The sequence below is a fragment of the Coloeus monedula genome (genome assembly GCF_965178545.1).
Source record: "Coloeus monedula genome assembly, chromosome: 4".
NCBI lineage: Eukaryota > Metazoa > Chordata > Aves > Passeriformes > Corvidae > Coloeus > Coloeus monedula.
In genome coordinates this window covers 75218446-75237276 of record NC_138784.1, presented here as the reverse complement: position 1 = coordinate 75237276, position 18831 = coordinate 75218446, and the positions used below count along the sequence as shown (strand labels likewise).

Sequence of the window (18831 nt, the reverse complement as noted above, 5' to 3'; positions counted from 1 at the left end):
AAGCACAGCTTCCCTAGGAAAGCCAGGGAAAACAGCTGGCACTGGAAAACTCCTGGACCCAGCAGAGGGGAGAACGGGGACTCCATTTTACAGGCAAGGTGTTTGTTCTCCCAAAATCCCACGCTGACTTTTGGGGTTTTTAAACTGTTACAACAAAGAAAAGACCTCTAGAATTTGTTTCATCAGCATTTAGGGCTCTAATGCCACTTCAGAACTCGGCAACTGGGAAGCATCATCCTGCCAGACTACTCCGAATACCAAAATCCCTGTTCCGAGTCTGGGGAATGAGATGGGGAAAGAGTTAAAATCATCCCAAAGCAGAGTGATACAAATGCTTTTTTTTCCTTATTTTAAGCAGAGCTGGGATGTCAGGCTCCAACAGGCGCTCTGCTCCAAGCAGCCCCAACCAAATCCATATTTCCCAGTTTCATCTCCATGACCGTGGCAGTTCCATGATTAAACAGGTGCACTTGGCTTTCAGGTCTGCTGGAGGAGCCCCAGCTCCCAAATCCTCCCCAATCCAACAGACAAGGCAACAAAGGAAGAGTGAACTTCCAGCTCCAGCCAATTTTTTGGGAAAAAAACCATCGAGCCACTAGCAAAGACATCGAATCCCGCTCTAAAAGCAGCAAGATGATACCCTTGGAAGTTGTCATTTAGGCAAAAAGGATTATTTATTTTTCCTCCAGCTGGTTTGGTTTGGGCAGAGATTTGTGGATTTCAAGTTCTCCTAATGACAGGAACCACCTCCTGAGCCACGTTTACCTGGATTTGATTTATAAACCACCACCTGTGCCAGCATTTCTGGGAAAAAGGGGGGCTCTCCCAGTTCTGGGAAGGGGCTGCTGCCACGTCTTTGTGCATTTTAAAACATCACCACACGATTCCCCTCATCCCTGGAGACCTCATTAAAACAGAGCCCCAGAAGTGGAGCAGAAAGAAATGTAGCATGACATTTGAAAATTTACATTAAAAGTTTCCAGAAATATCCATCCTTTAAAACAAAACAAAATAAAACAAAACCCCAAGAGAACAACAAAGCCCCACCAAACCCTACCAAAACAAGACATTCCAGTGCACACGCTCTTCCCTGGGGACAGGCCAAAGAGAACAAAGCCACGTGACCCCGCGATTGCTCAACGCCACTCTTGGAAGGTGTTCAAGTGGGATGATAAGTGCGGTGTAAGCCTATAACGACCAGAAAAAGGAATTTATCCCAAATGTAAACTCTGTCCTACCCTTTGCCTCGATGGAGCAAACACGGGGGGGAGTTTTGAGATTACAAAATGCTCCGCAGGTAAACTAAGGAGCTTTGTACCTTTATTCTCCTTGACTCAGGACGAGCCTAAAATTAGCAGGGAGTGCAACGCTCCGTGAATTACGCTCCCGATGCGCCTCCCAAACCCCCGGCTCTGCAAACTGGGCAGCACAGGGAGATTCAAACAAAGCTGGCCACTATTTATAATTCCTTTCAGGCACAAAACAGGGTGACACTTCCCTTTTCCAGCTCTGACGCTTAAAAATAGAGCTCGGGGACTACAACCCAGCCAGCAGCATTTATCCACAAAAGGAGGAAAATAAATCAGCGCTAAATAAACTCCCGGCCAAGGGGAAGCTGCGAGCGGAGCGGCCACGGAACAATAAACCCCGGCTTGGAACGGGAAACTGCCCTGTGGTTTGCGGGGGGATGGGGGTGCTGGGGTGGGTCCCCCCATGGGTGTAAACACCCTGGCTGGGGCACCCCATCAGCTGCAGCCTCGCTCTGCCCCGGGCCCGGTTTCCGGGTAGTAACAGAGCAGCCAATCCGCGGAGTTGTGAGAGCTCGAGGCCTTTTCCCTGCAAACACGGCTCCGAGGCCAGCACTCGCCCCAAAACTGCGGGGAACCACAAAGGGGAGCCCCCATTCTGCCGTCCCCGGGGTGGGAGCTACCTGGAGAGGCCTGGCCTAGAGTTTGGGTGCTTCCCGGTGGGATAACCCTGTGCTTCCAGGCCGCTGGCGAGCAGGTCTGGAGGTGTTTTGAGGAGCACAGAGCCTTCCTGAAAAACCTCTACTCTGAGGGGTCACCAGGTTACCCAGGAAACTTTGGCTGGAGCCCCCCAAAAGGGGAAGGAGGGATTATGGCTCTCTTTTCCCAGCCTCAGCACTACAAACCCCATCCGGAGGGAGACAATGAGTGACGGGGAGTTTGAGCACATCCTCGTCCAGGAGATTATTAAACATCAGTTCCACACATTCACGCAGAGCTCTGCCCTCCCTGCAGCCCCACGGAGAGCAGCCACCTCTCCCCTTCCCTCCTCACAAAGAGGCATCCACAAAAGGACACGGACGTGTTAGGATTGAAAATAGGAATCATAAAAAGACCTCGCTCGGCTCCTAAACCTGCCAGAGCAGGAGAAGGCAGGAGTGTTATTCACTCTGCTCGGTGCCCCCTCCCTACTGGGAAAGGTAGCCCTTGGCAGGCCATAAATCCATACTATTATTCTCTGTTGGAGACGTGGAAAGGGGATGAAAAGGGAAACTGTAATGAAAATGGCAGCAAAATGGGGGAAAAAACCCCAAACAAAAACCCTACACAGCAACAAAACCCTCAAAGCCCCAGGAGGAGCTGCCTTCAAGCACATTCCTTCAGACGAATCCCTTCTCCTCTGGCCACCACCAAGACCCTCCTCGCTGCCATGTCTCAAAGGAGACCCTGATTTCAGATCAGCTTCCAGAGGGGGAGATTCCCCAGGGAAGCGTCTCGGGAGCCGGGGCCTAGTGAGCTGCTCACCCCGGGCAAGTCAGGCAGACAAACAAAAAAGGCTGGGGAGGGAGGGAGGGAGGGAGGGAGCGAGGGAGGGAGGAGTGGTGAGGAGTCATCTGACACATCCAACTTCCTAAGTTTGTTGTCCGCAGGAGACCGACTGCTCTAACCCTCACCCCTTGGAAAACAGGGACGGCTGCGCCGACAACAACGGCTTCGCTTTTGGAAAAGCCTTCGGGGTTCCTTTTGTCAGGGGTCAGAAAGAGCAGAGCAGAAACTCCCCAGCACCGAGAGGAATCCCAGATATTCGGGGCTTTCTACCTACCCAGCTCCTAGAAACACACAGCAAAGCCACTTCACAGGGAAAACCTGCTCTTTGTCCTCCAAAATGCTGCGATCGCTGGAGATGTCGGCGAGGAACCGAACAAAAAAGGGGAAAAAAAGGAGAAGAGAGGGGGAGGGGAAAGGGAAACAGAGCAGCAGCCGATCAGGTTGGGCCTCGGCCCCTCTCTGGCCCAGAGCTCTTTCCAGGGTATCCCTAAGAAAGGTTTTTCCCCCCTCACTAAACAGCTGGAATTCCCGACCCTCCTCCCGGTGCGATTAAGCATCGATCGCAATTGGCGGAGTCTGACATGTGTGTAACTTTAAACCCCTGGATAAAAATAGCTCCGATTCGAGCACCATCAGGACTCATTTCCTATTTGCTTAAAAACAGGGCGAAAAATACACCAAGAGCAGCTTTGTGGGGAGAAAGGCGCAGGGCGAACGTCAAACACAAGTTTCCTTCGATAAGCCACAAACAGGAGCGCTGCTGCTGCTCCTCCCTACACCCCCCCTTCCAAAAAAACACCACCAAATCCAGATAAGTTTGTTTATCTCTCTCTGGGAACTAAATCAGACCCGTTTCTCGACCCCTCGACACCACCACGGCAGAGCCACCAGCCCCAAGTCCTGCTGAGGTCGGGCACGTTCAGGCGACAGATCCAAAAAACATTTCATCCACTCTTGTCATTCCTACCCTTTCCCGGCTCACACCGCCACCTTGTAAACAAAAACTATTAATAAAACAATCCTAGAACCGAATTCCCAATGGTATATTTCAACGCCACCCACTCTCCAGACAGAGAGAAAAAGGGATTCACCGCCCCGTAAAGGGCCAGGAATAAAAACAAGGAGGAAAAATATAAACAGATCTATCAAGGAAGAAGGGGGAAAATAAAAAGTAATAAAGCCTAACTAAACCTGGAAGGTTACATAAACCTCTTGGGAGACGGGCTCAGGCCCTGATGCCCTTCACCCACCCCTGGGTCTGCTGAACCAGACCCCGAGGGACCCCCCCCGCCGTCCTCCCCAAAAAATTAAATCCCTCAGCCGGCAACAGAAGCTTCGTGAACCGCGGGGTGAAATGGGGGAATAAATAATAATAATAAACCCCACAAAAGCCTTTCTTTGGGCTGTGGCTGCTGGAACTGCTCTCCCCTTCCTCACCCTCCCCAGGGCAGGCAAGAGGGGGTGCGGGGCACCCAGATTGGGGGAGCATCACCAAGGGGGGGTCTGCAGGGACACCCCCAGGGCTGTCTGTCAAGCCACAGAGGGGGATAAACCCCCCAAAATACAGCAGAAGCGGGGTTAGGCCTCCCCTGGTGGGGGTGGGGGGGCAGATCCAACCCCCAGCTCCGGGGAGAGGCCGAGGGGGTGCGAATGGGGGGTTTGGGGGGCGACCCCGGCGGGGGTCCCCGGTGCCCCCCGCCCTCCCGCCCCTCCGCAGGCCCGGCCGTGGGGGGGGAGGGGGAAGGAGGGGATCCTCGTCCCCCGTGGGCCCGGGGGGGGGCACGGCAAGGATACAGCTTGACCACGTCGGTGTCCATCCGCCTCTTGCCCGGGCTGGGGGACGACATGGTGGCCGCGGCCGCCCCCGGGGCTCCGGGCGGGCTGTCAGCGCCGCCGCCGCGGGCCGGGGCCGCCCGGCACCGAGGGGAGCGGGGGAGCGCCGGGCTGCGAGGCGCTGGGACCCGCCGCTGTCGCTGTCGCCGCTCCTGTCGCCGCTGTCGCCGACAGAGCCCCCCCGCGCCGCTCGCGCTCCCTCAGCCGCTCCGGCCGCCTCTGCCCCAGCCTCTCTCTGGACCCCTGACGTCACCTGCGGTGACGTCACCGCCCCGCGGCACTCCCATTGGCCGCACCCGCAACGCACCGCCGGCCCCGAGGCACGCCGGGAGTTGTAGTTCTGAGGGGGGTAGGTGGAGTGGGGCGTGATGGAGGGGCCGGGGGTTCGAGGCCCCGCTGGGGCCGCAGATCTCCAGTTCCTCCCTGTCCAATGTTTCCCGTAATTCCCCACGGCTCCCCGTATTCCTTGTGTCTCCCCCATTCCCAATAGATTCTGACACTCCCCTTATTCCCCCTTTCCACTTTGTCTGTTCCCACCATGGCCAAAGAACCACCCATGTCAGGGCCAATGGTTTCCCGTTATTCCCTGCGCTACCCCTGTTCCCCATGGATTTTGATGCCCCGCACTTGCTGCCCCATCTCCACTTTGCCTGACCTCCCCAGGCTCAGGGAATCACCCCACAGACTACGGAGTGCACCCATGGCAATCCCGTTCAATCCAAGCGGGAATGTGGCGGCTGGCCAGGCCCTACAGCAGGAGTCACCATTCCGGCTTTCCGGTGTGACACCGGCAAAGCATTTCCCGGTGCCTCAGTTTACCCACCCGGATGATGACAGCACTAATGGGTGTCTCCCAAGCTGATGGGATTCTGGTGTGGAACCTCCACGCCCCGCATTCCTGACCCCAGCATCATCCCATAAATTTGCCCCGGTGCTTCCTCCCCCCATGGGGAGGAGATACAGCCAAAGAATCCCAAAAAGTTCCTCTATTTAATGCCTCAACAAGCCCTGAGTCTGGCAGGGGCAGGAGGTGACACCACCAGAGGGGACTCAAATCCACTCCCCACATTCCAAGGGGGAATTTGGGAGGGGGACAGGGTTATATTTGAACAGAGCAGCTGGAAAATTTGGGATAGAGGGTCCTGTATTTCCCAGGCCACAATATTCCCTGACTGGCTCCAAGCAACTGGGAGAACTGGACAGGGAAAATAAGGATTTTACCATAATTTCCTGGAATGCTGGTATTCCATCTGTGAAACACCAATTTTGCAACAGGGATTATTCCAGGCTTTTAGGGACTACAACAGCACCCCGTTCCTTTTTGGAATGCCTTAAGGCCAGCACCCAGACCTCAGGATGCGAGTGCAGAGGGAATTTTGGCGACCCTCTGAGCCCTCCTGGGTCTGGAAATTGGGATACAGGGGTTGTGGCTGGCCTTTCCCACCCTGGAATGGGGGTATCATCCTCCCTGGAATGGGTGCATCCCATGATTTGCAGGGTGGTTCCCTGATCATGGAGCAAAACGGAGATGGGGGGAGCAAGGAGGGCATCGGAATCCATGGAGAGTGAATGTAGGGAATAGGGGGAGCCATGGGGAGCTGCTGGAAATCACTGGGAATGGGGGAAGCTGTTGGGAGCCAGAGTTGAGGGGAGATGTAAGGAATGGGGAAGCCATGGGGAGCTGTGGGGAACAGAGGGATCTGTAGGTCCAGGCAGCTGGAAAAGGGGCTCTTGCTTGCCCATCCCAGGCACTTCCCAGCCCATCCTCACCCCTCTGGATCGGGGGTATCCCCAACTTCACCCCAACTCCCAGCCCAGCAGGGCCATGGGGGTGAAGCAGCCCCTCGTTAAGGCCCTTTAATTAGAATCCCCTTAGGAAGAGAAGGTAATTCACCCAAATTCAGGTCCTGCTGCTTCCCATGGGATTCCTGCCCAAGAGGGATACACCTATCCCAGAACAGTGGATCCCAGGAGAAGCCCCCAGGTGGGCTGGTGCACCCCCAAGTTTTTGGGGCTCAGGGAGAGCTCGGATCAGCCGTGACCAAGGCAGCCCCTGCATTCCCAGGCACAGCATGGCCAGAAAATTCCTCCAAGGGAATGAGGCAGGATGAAACCTCGAAGCTGGGGCTGGGGAAACCGAGGCAGGAGCTCCTTTCCTCAAAAAAAAAAAAAAAAAAAAAAAAAGACATATCCCTGTGCCTCCACCCATATCCACAGACCTGGAGTGAGGAGACCCAACTGTGCAGGGCTGTCTGTGGAATCTCAGCCCTTCCCAAAGCCCCTTCCCCAACATCCTCAAGGACGGAAATGACAGCACTGTCTCCTCTCTTGGCTTCTTCTCTCCCTTCCATGGAGACCTCTCCCTTCCCAGCAGCCCAAGCCATGGAAACTCTTCCCAGCTTTTGGCTGCGTCCTAGCCTCCAACCTGGGGGATTTATTCCCCCAAACTGGCCACCAGCAGAGGGACACAAGGCCAGGGATTGAGGCAATGGAAAAACGCCCACACAACAGGCAAACAAGACAACAAGATGTGGAGTGGGAAACAGGGAGGCAGCCAGATGTTGATCCCACAAGGACAAGAACCCCAAGGGATACAGGAGCTACACCAGCTCCCGAGCTCCTCCTGCCTTGGGAAAAAGCACCACACCAGCAGGAAGGAAAAAGCCAAACAATAAAAATGAAATGTTTATTCCCACCTGGCGTCACTTCCGTGCGCTGCCGGCGGCGGGACGCGGCCGGACACCACGGACACCTCAGAGGTGACGGTGTCCCCTCATCACCCCACGTGCCCATGGCACATCCCAGCTCCAGCCCTCAGAGCTGAGGGACACAGCAGCAGTTTGTGAAGGCAGGGGCTTCAGGAAGGCAGTCAGGGAAGGGGATCCCAGCGTGGCCAGGGCTCTGTTTGGCGTGGAGCTTCCTCAGATCGCCTTCCCAGGGCACGGAGCTGCTGCAGGAACGACAGAGGCTGGATCTCTCCTGATGCCCTGTGCTGGTTTCCAGAGGCAGTGGCCTGCTCAGGAGGAATTCATGCTCTCCCACTGCCGGAAAATGCGGAACACCTTGCAGGACTTCTCCGAGAGACTCTGGAAGAGACAGAACAAAGCAACATCCAGAGGTCAAAGCACTGGAACAGGACCTGCAACTGCCAGTGGCAAAGGGCACGAGGAGAAACTGCAGCAAAAAACCATCCAAAATATCCCAGCTGGCTGCCAGGACAGCAGTTTGTTCCTGATCTTCATGACCCCAATTTGCCAGCTGGAGGGGAAAACAAGGAGACTACAAGCAAGAAGGGACTCTCAAGAAGCAGGAAGGGACTCCAAAAAGCAGGAAAGGACCCCAAAAAGCAGGAAGGGACTCCAACCATCCCCTGCTCCAGCTGGGTCTGGTGCCTCTGACTTGTGACTGGTCCTACTGGACTGTCTGGAGCTTTCCTGGCACAAGGCAGAGCCAGAATCATGGAATCATGGAATGGGTTGGGTTGGAAGGGACCTTAAAGATCACCCAGCTCCAACCCCCTGCCGTGGGCAGGAACACCTCCCACTACAAGGGACCTGCTGGGGACACAAATCACATGAAATCCAGGACAAATCCTGAAGCAGGAATGCTCCACTGCTCCTCTGAGTTCCAAGCAAAGCAGGAAGGAGCTGGCAGGAGGAATCCAAGTGGATAATGAGATCCAGGGAGGCAGCAGCTGCTCCACAGCCACTTGGGGAGGGAGCTGTGGCCTCAGCTCTGTTCCCCTGGCTTGGCAAACCTGGCAATCCAAGAACCTGGAGCCAGGAATCAGGATGGCTGCAGAGAGGAGCTCTGGGGACATGGAATGAAACTGGATCTTGGGCAGCACCGAGGCGCTTGGGAATGGCTGTTATTTATAGCAGCCCCCGAGCATCCCAGCCTGGCATGGGATGGAGCCTGGCTGTGGGAACGCCGGAGGGGAAGCTCAGCCTCTGCAGTTTGGTCCTTGTCACCTGGCTGGGATTGTGTCTAGCCCAAACAAAGCCCATCCAGCCCAAAATTTTGCTGCCTGGGCAAGCAGCATTCTGGTTCGGGATGCTCACCACTGGCTCTGCCTCGGGCACTGTGTCACATTTTCGGATGCCAAGGAGCTTCTTCAGCACCACTTCCCAGCCTGGCTCAGCCTTCCCAGGCTCCTTCTCCATCTGGGATGCAGCATCTTCCAGGGATTCCTCTCCCTCCCCGGTGTTGACCCAGGGACACCAATCGCGGTGCTGAGAGCTGGGGTGAAAGAAGCTCCTCAGGGAAGCATCCTGGGAAGCGAGGAGGTGACAGAGAAGGGACACAACGATGGGATGGTTTCAACAGACTCCAAGAAACCCTCTCCGTGCCCAAAGCCCAGCCCTGAGCCAGCTAGGGGGACACCACCAAATCCCCGGCTCAGGAGCACCCTGCCTGCATCCCTGTGCCCCCATCACTCACCGAGCTGCTGGAAGAGCAGAGCCGTGCCCGCTTGGCCCTGCGCACAGGGCTGGATGGCACTTCCATGTTGTCCCCCTGTCCCATGCTCCGGGTCACGGGGCGGCTCCTCAGGGTGGGGCTGGTCCCATCCAACTCGCCCCGGTCGATGGAGTTGGGAGAATCCCAAACCCGTGGGCGGGACACAGCTGGGGATGGGTTCTTTTCGTGCTGCTGGGGGGAAAAACATGGAATTAATGGAGCTCCTCTGGTCACCAAGGGGGCCCTGTCCGGCTCCAATCCTCTTCAGCCATCCCACAGGAGCTCTTCCCACCACAAGGATGTGTCCATTGGATGCGGATGAGGGCAGCCCGGGATTTGGAGCACCTGGAGTTGGCCAGGTGTCCCTGCACCGCCCAGCGATGCCGGGATGTACCTGCTCAGATCCCGGATCCTGGCTCCGTGTGAGCATCCTGCGTGGGGATGTGGGAACGGGCGGGAAGCGCTCGGGAGCAGCCGGGGTGGTGCTGCTGGAGCCGCAGGAATCTGGCTCTGGAGCTGCAGATTCCAGCTGGTGGAAGCCCCACAGCCCCACCTTCCTCATGCAGCGCGAGCAGGTGATCACAGAGAGGTTCACGGAGCCGGAGGCAGCCCTGTGGGGACAGAGCCAAGTCATGGAATCCTCATGGAATCCTCATGGAATCCTGGGATGGGGTGGCAGGGACATAAAGATCCTCTCATTCCAACCCCTCATGCGCAGCGACACCTCCCACTATCCCAGGCTGCTCCAAGCCACATCCAACAGGGCTTTGGACAGACTTCCAGGGATGGGGAAAGTCAGGAGAGGTCATCAGGGATAAGCCTGGGCTTGGAAAAGTCAGAGAAAGAAGTTCATTAAAGCCAATCCATGATGTTGATTTAAACTGGCTCAATTGCATTTTGCCTTGCCAGGAAGCAGGAACAGAGGGGAAAAAAGAGGGAAAATAGGAAAATGGTGAAAAAAAGGAAGCAGAAATGTAGGGGGAAAGTGTGAAAATAGTTAAATAAGGGAAGCAGGATCAGAGTGAAAAAGAGGGGAAAATGGGAAAATAAAATAAGGTAGGCAGAAGCATGGTGGAAAAGAGGAAAAACAGGAAAACAGTGAAATGAGGGAAGTGGGAGCATCATGGAAAAGAGGGAAAACACAAAAATAGTGAAATAGGGGATACTGAACATTGCACAGGAGGAACATTCCACGTTCCTCAAGCTTCCAACAGCTTTTATGGCAAGCCCAGAGTGTGAAGGACATTCCAGGCCCATCCCTGCAGCCCTGCCCACCTGCAGGTCCAGCCACACAGCGCCAGGATACAGGCGGGAACGTGCACCTGCAGGATTTCCGTGGAAAACTTCCTGGGAGGCTTCTCTCCCTCTGTTCCTTTGTGCTCCAGCTCCTCCCCGATGAGCTGGAGGAGCCGAGTGATCCTTTCCTCTGTCAGGGACTGCGAGCACAGGGATAAAATGCACTGGTTTTACTCCCAAATCGTGTCCCACATGGAGAAAAATCCCTTTTCCACCCCCTGGAATTGCATCATCTGGCACGCTCAGCTCTGGTTAACAGGGAAAAGTCACTCAGAGCCATGGTTTCCTCATTCCCTCTGGCTCCCCATTCCATGAAATCTGCCCAGGCACAATCTGCTCCCCCAAGCAGTGGAGCAGGTCCCATTTCTGCCGTGGTTTTGGGAGTCTCCGGTGGTTTCCGAGCTCAGCCAGCCCTAAAACACCCCTGTGGCTCTGCTGAATGGATGAAGATTCCCTGGATCCCACATGGCTCCTGGCTGCCCAGAGCCATCTGTTCCCTGCCAAGAGAGTATCCAATGAGCCAGACTTGGCTGGAGCAGGGCAGGGCCAGGACAGGTTCCAACAGGGAGGCAATTCCACACTTGTTCCCGGCTGTTCCTGCTTTTCCCTCCTGCCTAAGGAGCCTCCTCGGGCTCCTTCACCTTCCCAGGGCTCTGCCCACACCTCTGGTCCAGGGCAGCCTCTGGCATCCCACATTCCTGTCTCCAGTCGTGTGGCATCCCAGCTAAAGGAGCAATCTGTGGGCTGCCACTCCTCATGGAGTGCTTGGAGCTCCCAAAGGAGTCTGTGGGATCCCAAATCACTCCTCCAAGGCACCACAGAGAATCCTGGACACTGGGAAAGGTCCAGAGTGGGAAGCAGACACCACAGCCCACTTCCCAGCTCATGAGCCATTCCAAACTCCTTTTTTACATGTTTCCATGGTGGAACCATCACATGGGGAATGTCCAAGGGAAAAAACAAGGTGGGAGCAGATCCCTCACGCACAGAAGCTGAAATTCCTGATTTTGGGTGCGCCTGGGATCATCACTGGAGCCTGGAATGCTCCAGATTTTGGGAGCAGGAGGGAACTCACCATGTTTTTCAGGTCTTCTGGTCTGAGGGAGGGCAGCTGCAGCTCCAGCTGACACAAGCTCTGGAAGCGATCCAGGAAGTCCTGGAGAAGGACTCTGGGCTCATCCACCAGCAGCCTGGCAAAGCGATCTGGTGAGAGGAAAAGCTGTGCTCAGCCTTCCCAAGCCCTCCTTATCCCACAGGGAAAGGGGAGACACGAGCCCAGCCAGGGTGTCCACACAAACGTAGTGAGAGAATACGAGGGAATGACCTTAAGCAGAAGGAGGGAAAGTTTAGATGGGATCTTGGGAAGGAATTCCTGGCTGGGAGGGTGGGGAGGGGCTGGGCTGGAATTCCCAGAGCAGCTGGGGCTGCCCCTGGATCCCTGGAAGTGTCCAAGGCCAGGTTGGACATTGGGGCTTGGAGCAACCTGGGACAGTGGGAGGTGTCCCTGCCATGGCAGGGCTGGCACTGGAGGGGCTCTGAGGTCCCTTCCAATCCCAACAATTCCATAATTTTTTTTTTTAGCTTTTAAAGGAAAAGTTCAGCACAGCCTCTTCCCTTCACAGCATTCCCAAGCAGCACAGCTTCAAAGTTAGGATCTACCCCTCTCTGAGCATTCCATGACATCCAACCTCCCCCGTCCCCTCCCAGTTAAAACCCAAAAACCGCTTTAACTGTTCCAGAGGCATCCAAAGGCTAGGAAGAGCTGGATACAGCCCTGGGGCTTTTATTTGCTGAGGCTGCTCAGGGATGTTCATTTCCTGTTGTGTTTCATCATTCCCACAGGGAAAAGGAGAGTGTGATGACAGGAATAACAACAGGAAGGAGGGGGAAAAAATGGGAATAACGCTGGATCCTGCAGGAATCCGAGGCACCAACCTGGGCAGGGGCTGTCTGGCCAGAAGCAGAACTTCTCGTGGGCAGTGCACAGGGCCTTCCTGAGCTCCTCACAGCGCTCCTTGTCTGCAGGGAAAAACTCAGGAATACTTCCCTGCAGAGCCACCTCCTCAGGGAATGGCTGGGAAAACCAACCCAGGAGAGGAAGCCACCAGGATGTGAAAGCTTCCTTCAGATGCTGAAGGCTGCAGAGCCTGAAGCTTCACCTCAGACTTCCCTCCCTTCCTCTTCCCACCACGAGGAATTCCAGGCTCCCTCAGGCAGCCCCGGAACAGCAAATGTCACCTCAGCAGTTCCATGTGCCCACAGCCAAAATCCCTCCCGTTCCCAGGCACAGGAGCAGGGGAGCCTGTGGAAAACCAGCCCAAGCCAACCACGGGCACAGAACCCGCTGGATCCTGCCAGTTTTTCCTCCTGGGATGCTGCCAATCCCTGGCTAAGCTGATCCCTCCACCCTGGCTATAGGAGCCAAATCCCAGTCATGTCTGGAAACCAAACTTCCCCCCAAAAAAGGATCTGACATTTAATTTCACTTATTCACACTTTCACAACCAAATCATTTCTCTTCCAATTTGATTTTCGATGCCTTCTTCCCAATCTTTGATTATTTTAGGTTTTCCTAACCCAGCGTGATTCCCAACGGATAATTAGGCCAAGGTTTATTTAACAGAGATAATCTGAACAAACAGGGAATGTTGATATTGAGTGACCCAAAAGGAAAGGCTCAGTATTCCCACGAGCCACACTGCACCTGGCAGGCAGCAGGCATGTGCTCCCTGTTCACCTCCAGGGAGCAGGAGCAAGGAATTGCAGCCAGGAAAATTGAGGAGTGGGGATGACACTTCCTGGTGGGATAATAAGGAGTTTATTAATTAAATCTCAACAATGTAATTTCTGTCTGAGTGGCCTCGGTGAGCACCACCCTGGAAAAATTCACTGGAGGATCAGGGCAGAAGATGCAGGAATTGGGAAAGAAAATTTTTAAAAGGATCCTTAAATGCATCCAGAGGGCAACAAGGCCAGAGAAACAGCTGGAAAACCTGGAAGAGGCTGAAGGTCCTGGGGTTGTTTGGAGAAAAGGAGGATGAGGGGTGAATTCTGCACCTTCCTGAGGAGGGAAGTGCTGAGCTCTTCTCCCTGGGATCCTGTGATAGGACTGGCACAGCATTCCAGCATGGGAATGGCTCACAGCTGCACCAGGGCTGGCTCAGGCTCGACACTAGGAATTATTTCTTTACCAAAAGGATGATCCAACTCTGGAATATTCCAAGAGATGATGGATGCCCCAAGCCTGGAAGTGTGTCAGATGGTTTTGGATAATTCCCTGGATCTGATGTAAGGTTTGGTCAGTCCCGAAGTGCTCAGGCACTTGGAATAAGTGGTCCTCGTGGATCTGGAATGTTCTGGGCCAGGTTGGACGGGGCCTGGAGCAGCCTGGGATAGTGGGAGGTGTCCCTGCCCATGGCAGGGGATGAACTGGGATGATCTTTAAGGTCCTTTCCAACCCAAACCATCCTGGGACTCCATTCCATGATTCCCTGAGAAGAGAAGGCTCAGGTGGAACCTCACTGGGGTTTCCCAGTCCTTAAAGGATGGATACAGAGAGGGGGGAGGGTCTCCCTTCCATGGAGAAGATAAGGAGCAGTGGGGACAGGGTGCAGTAGAAAAAAGACATTTTTTCCAGTGAGAATTCCATCATTCCCTGGAACCATCATTCCCTGAGATCACCATTCCCTGGGAACAGAATTCCTTGGGACCATTATTCCCTGAAACCATCATTCCTTAGGACCATCGTCCCCTGAGATCATCATGCCCTGAGACCAGAATTCCTTGGAACCATCTCTTCTTGGGGCCATCATTCCTCAGGACAATCATTCCCTGAAACCATCATTCCTTGGAACCATTTTTCCCTGGGACCATCTTTCCCTGGGATCAGAATTCCTTGGAACCATTACTCCCTGAAACCATCATTCCTTAGGACCATCATTCCTTGGGGCCATCATGCCCTGAGATCATCATGCCCTGGAACCATCATTCCTTGACACCATTATTCCCTGGGGCCACCATTCCTTGGAACCATCACTCCTTGGGACCATCGTTCCCTGGGACAATCATTCCCTGAAACCATCATTCCTTGGAACCATTATTCCCTGGGAGAATCATTTCCTGGAACCATAATTCCTTGGAACCATTTTTCCCTGGGACCATCATTCCTTAGGACCACCATTCCTTGGAACCATCACTCCTTGGGACCATTATTCCTTGGAACCATAATTCCTTGGGACCACCATTCCTTGGAACCATCACTCCTTGGGGCCATCATTCCCCAGGACAATCATTCCCTAAAACCATAATTCCTTGGAACCATCATTCCCTGGGGCCATCATTCCTTGGAACCATTTTTCCCTGAAACCATCATTCCTTAGGACCATCATTCCTTGGGGCCATCATGCCCTGAGACCATCACTCCTTGGAACCATCATTTCTTAGGACCACCATTCCTTGGGACCATTATTCCCTGGAACCACCATTCCTTGGACCATCACTCCTTGGGGACATCATTCCCTGGGACAATCATTCCTTGAAGTCATAATTCCTTGGAACCATTATTCCCTGGGACCACCATTCCTTGGAACCATCACTCCTTGGGACCATCACTCCTTGGGATCATTATTCCCTGGAACCACCATTCCTTGGACCATCATTCCCTGGGACAATCATTCCTTGAAGTCATAATTCCTTGGAACCATTTCTCCCTGGGACCATCATTCCCTAAGATCATCATTCCCTGATGCAGGAGTGCCGAGAATATTTCTCTGCCTGTTTCTAAGGGTTTTTACCCCGCTGGACACCACTGGTTTAGCTTTAAACCTTGGAAAAAATTACCAACAGTCAGACAACAACTAGAAAATCCAGTGGTGTGAATTAGGTGATAGACTACTGTGTGAGATTGGCACAGGGTGAAAAATTTAGAGGTTTTAGGCTTCTCTTTGTAGTAAAAAGATAAGAGTAAAAAATATCAAAATGGAGGATTGGTGTTCTCTAAACCTTCTTCTCCTTCTTCTACTACTCCATGTTCTGCAGTTAAAGTAGTTTGGATTGATTGGATAGAAAATTCGGCAGTTCCTGCTCGTGTTACTGAATAATTGGTAAGAAAATGAAAATAATGTACGTTTTTAGTAACTATTGGTTAAAATGTCTTTAAAAGGCTGTGTAAATCTTGATAACTGCTCTCTCTCGCTCTCACTCCTACTTTTCCTCCTTCCATGCTGTACCTGGGTCATGCTGGTGGCTCAGTTCCTCTGATAAGACTCAATAAACAACTCTCTGGAGGCATTGGAACTACAGAAGACGTCTTGCTTTATCTTTTAAACTCCTTGCAAGAACTTCCAGCAAATTCTCTCCCATCACGAGAGACTTGATTTATGGCACGGTAAAGTGTCACCTGGGACCACCATTCCTTGGGACCACCATTCCTTGGGACCACCATTCCTTGGAACCACCATTCCCTGGGACCACCATTCCCTGGGACCACCATTCCTTGGGACCACCATTCCTTGGGACCATCATTCCTTGGGACCATCATTCCTTGGGACCACCATTCCTTGGGACCACCATTCCTTGGGACCATCATTCCTTGGGACCACCATTCCTTGGGACCACCATTCCCTGGGACCACCATTCCCTGGGACCATCATTCCTTGGGACCACCATTCCTTGGAACCACCATTCCCTGGGACCACCATTCCTTGGAACCACCATTCCCTGGGACCACCATTCCCTGGGACCACCATTCCCTGGGACCACCATTCCCTGGAACCACCATTCCTTGGAACCACCATTCCTTGGGACCACCATTCCCTGGGACCACCATTCCCTGGGACCATCATTCCCTGGGACCACCATTCCTTGGAACCACCATTCCCTGGGACCACCATTCCCTGGGACCACCATTCCTTGGAACCACCATTCCTTGGAACCACCATTCCCTGGGACCACCATTCCTTGGGACCACCATTCCTTGGAACCACCATTCCTTGGAACCACCATTCCCTGGGACCACCATTCCTTGGAACCACCATTCCCTGGGACCACCATTCCCTGGGACCACCATTCCTTGGAACCACCATTCCCTGGAACCACCATTCCCTGGGACCACCATTCCTTGGAACCACCATTCCCTGGAACCACCATTCCTCCGACAAGGGGCTAGAACACGATGACCTTTAAGATCCCTTCCAACCCAAACTCTCTACAATTCCACAACCTCTTCCAGCTGGAATTCTCCCATCCTAACCCACCCCTGACAACAGCAACAGGATTTGTTATCCCATTCCCCCCAACTAAACACCACGTATTCACCTTGAGCTGTTTTCCCAGACACCCCAAACACCCAACCCCAGCCTGGACACACCCCTGCATCCCGAAATCCCGAAATCCCGGAATCCCGGCCCATCCCTACGCACAGTTGCTGAGGTCGAAGGCGAGCTGCAGGCTCATGCACAGGTAGGCCTGGCAGCTGGAGCACCTCAGCATGTCACACTCCACGTTGACCCAGCCAAACCTGGCGCACACCAGCGGGGACAGCGCGTGGGGTTTGCCCGCCCACTTCAGCGGGTGAGCCCGTCAAGGAGGAAATCCCATAAAATTCCCCTGGTTCTGGCTGGGGAGAAGCTGCCAAGAAAGGGAGAGCTCGGAGCAGGCTGCAGCTTCCTCAGGAAGGGAAGCAGAGGGACAGGCAGGGATCTGCTCCCTGGGAGCAGGGCAGGGAAATGGGGAATGGCTGGAGCTGTGCCAGGGAGGATTTTAGGAAAAGGCTGGATTTTAGGAAAAGGTTCTTCCCCCAGAGGGTGGTGGGGCATTGGAAAAGGCTCCCCAGGGAATGGTCACACTCCAGGAGTGTCTGGGCAACTCTCAGGGACAGGGTGGGATTTTGGGGTGTCTGTGCAAGAACGGGAGTTGGATCAATGATCCCTCTGGATCCCTTCCCCCACAACTCCCAGGTGGAATCTACAGCATCCCAAAGGATATGGTGAATGTTTCCACTCTGCTGAAATAGGCTTCCCTGCTGGCTGAGTCCAAGGAAAGAGCCTCCATTTGGGAAGGTCCATTAGCCGGCTCCGAGCAGTTGGATGTGTCTTTCCTAAAAGGAAAAGCCAGCAAGGAAAACTCCTGGAATGATTCCATTGATAAAAGAAAGCACAGAGCAATTCCTAACCCTCCATCCCTCAGGCTTATCCTGACAAGGACCTCCTCCAGAGCTCCTCATTCCCACTTTTTAATTAATTCCTAACAAAACAATGAAAAAATGCAACACCAGGGGTGCCTTGAACGTGTCCCCAGTGGCTGACAGCTGTGCCAGTTGGGATTTGATGGGACAAGGAGGAAACAGGGATTTGTTCTCCAAGTCCAACAAGGGCAGATTGAGGACTGAAGCCTGGGATGCTCCCAAGACCAGAATCCGTGGCTGGGATGTCGATCCCGAAGCTGGAATGCCGACGCCATGGCTGCTCCTTGGCCTCTTCCCAACACCCTTCCATGAGCCAAAATCCAGGGATGGTTGGGACAAGGGTGCCCCTGAGATGCCCCCAGAGCTCAGCGCCCTGTGCCTGCAGTGCCTCCCAGTCTCCCCAGCGCTCACCAGTAACCCCTGGGACTCCCAGTGCCCCCCCCAGGGTGTGACCACTGTGACCACTACGTGGCCGGTTCAGGCCACGGGGACTCCACAGGTCACTTACCTGGGCTGTCCTCCCAGTGCCCCCAGTACCCTCCCAGTGCCCGCTGCTGCCTCCCAGTGTCCCAGCAGCTGTTTGCACTGCTGCTTCCTTGTCCTTCCAGTATTCCCAGTGCTCCTGGGAGTCTCTCCAATATTCACAGCACCCCACAGTCTCTCCAGTATTCCCACTGCCTCCTCGTCCCACCAGTAGGCCCTCCCAGTGTCCCTTAATCCCAGCAGTACCCCCTCCCAGCACCCCCCAGTTCCCAGCACTCCCCGTGCTTCCCAGTCCACCCCATCACCCTCTTTTCCCGCTATCCCTCCCCAATAATAATTCCCAGCACATCCCAGTCCCCTCCAGCCACGCTCCCGCCGACTCCAACTCCCTCCCACAGGACTCCAAGTAACGCCGAGGAGTTTCCAATTCCCTCAAGAGACCCCAGCCCTCCTCCCCTCTCTCGGCGCCACACCGCTGGGCCTCACCCCGACCCCAGCCCCGGCTCCAGCGAGTCCCTCCCGCCGCTGCCCCTCACCCGCCGGGCCCGGGTCCCTCGGTGGCGATGCCGCCGTCGATGAGGTCGCGGATCTGCCGGGGGGTGACGGGGGGCGGCCGCGCTCGGCTCCCCTCCCCCGCCACCACTGCCGCTCCCTCGGCGCTGGGCGCCGCCATTTTGGTCCCTCCCACCTGTCACCGCCCGGGAAACGCGGCTCTGCACGAACGTTCCGCTCGAGCACGAACGTTCCTCTCGCGCCGTGGGGTCGCTCATGACCCCACGCAAC

General features: G+C 54.7%; 2 protein-coding genes across 3 annotated transcripts in view; both read right to left on the bottom strand.

Annotated features, from left to right (window-relative positions):
- Nucleotides 1-4851, bottom strand: part of UBE2H (ubiquitin conjugating enzyme E2 H) — a 45420-nt gene extending 40569 nt beyond the window's left edge. Inside the window, exon 1 of the mRNA XM_082280926.1 lies at nt 4590-4851. Within this exon, the coding sequence (XP_082137052.1) occupies nt 4590-4642 (53 nt within the window). The 5' untranslated portion in view covers nt 4643-4851. The remainder of the gene's footprint in view (nt 1-4589) is intronic.
- A 2441-nt stretch (nt 4852-7292) lies between these two features.
- Nucleotides 7293-18721, bottom strand: ZC3HC1 (zinc finger C3HC-type containing 1; the record flags this gene model as incomplete). Of its 2 annotated transcripts, none has more annotated exons than XM_082280047.1 (10): nt 7293-7714; nt 8690-8899; nt 9069-9278; nt 9481-9697; nt 10362-10522; nt 11458-11585; nt 12318-12401; nt 16802-16953; nt 17368-17478; nt 18585-18721. In XM_082280047.1, 10 exons carry the CDS (start codon nt 18719-18721, stop codon nt 7646-7648), a joined length of 1479 nt encoding a protein of 492 aa, XP_082136173.1. In that variant the 3' UTR covers nt 7293-7645. The 2 variants fall into 2 exon arrangements, with proteins under 2 accessions (XP_082136173.1, XP_082136174.1); XM_082280048.1 differs by having other exon boundaries at nt 9069-9275.
- Between the last annotated feature and the right edge of the window lie 110 nt (nt 18722-18831).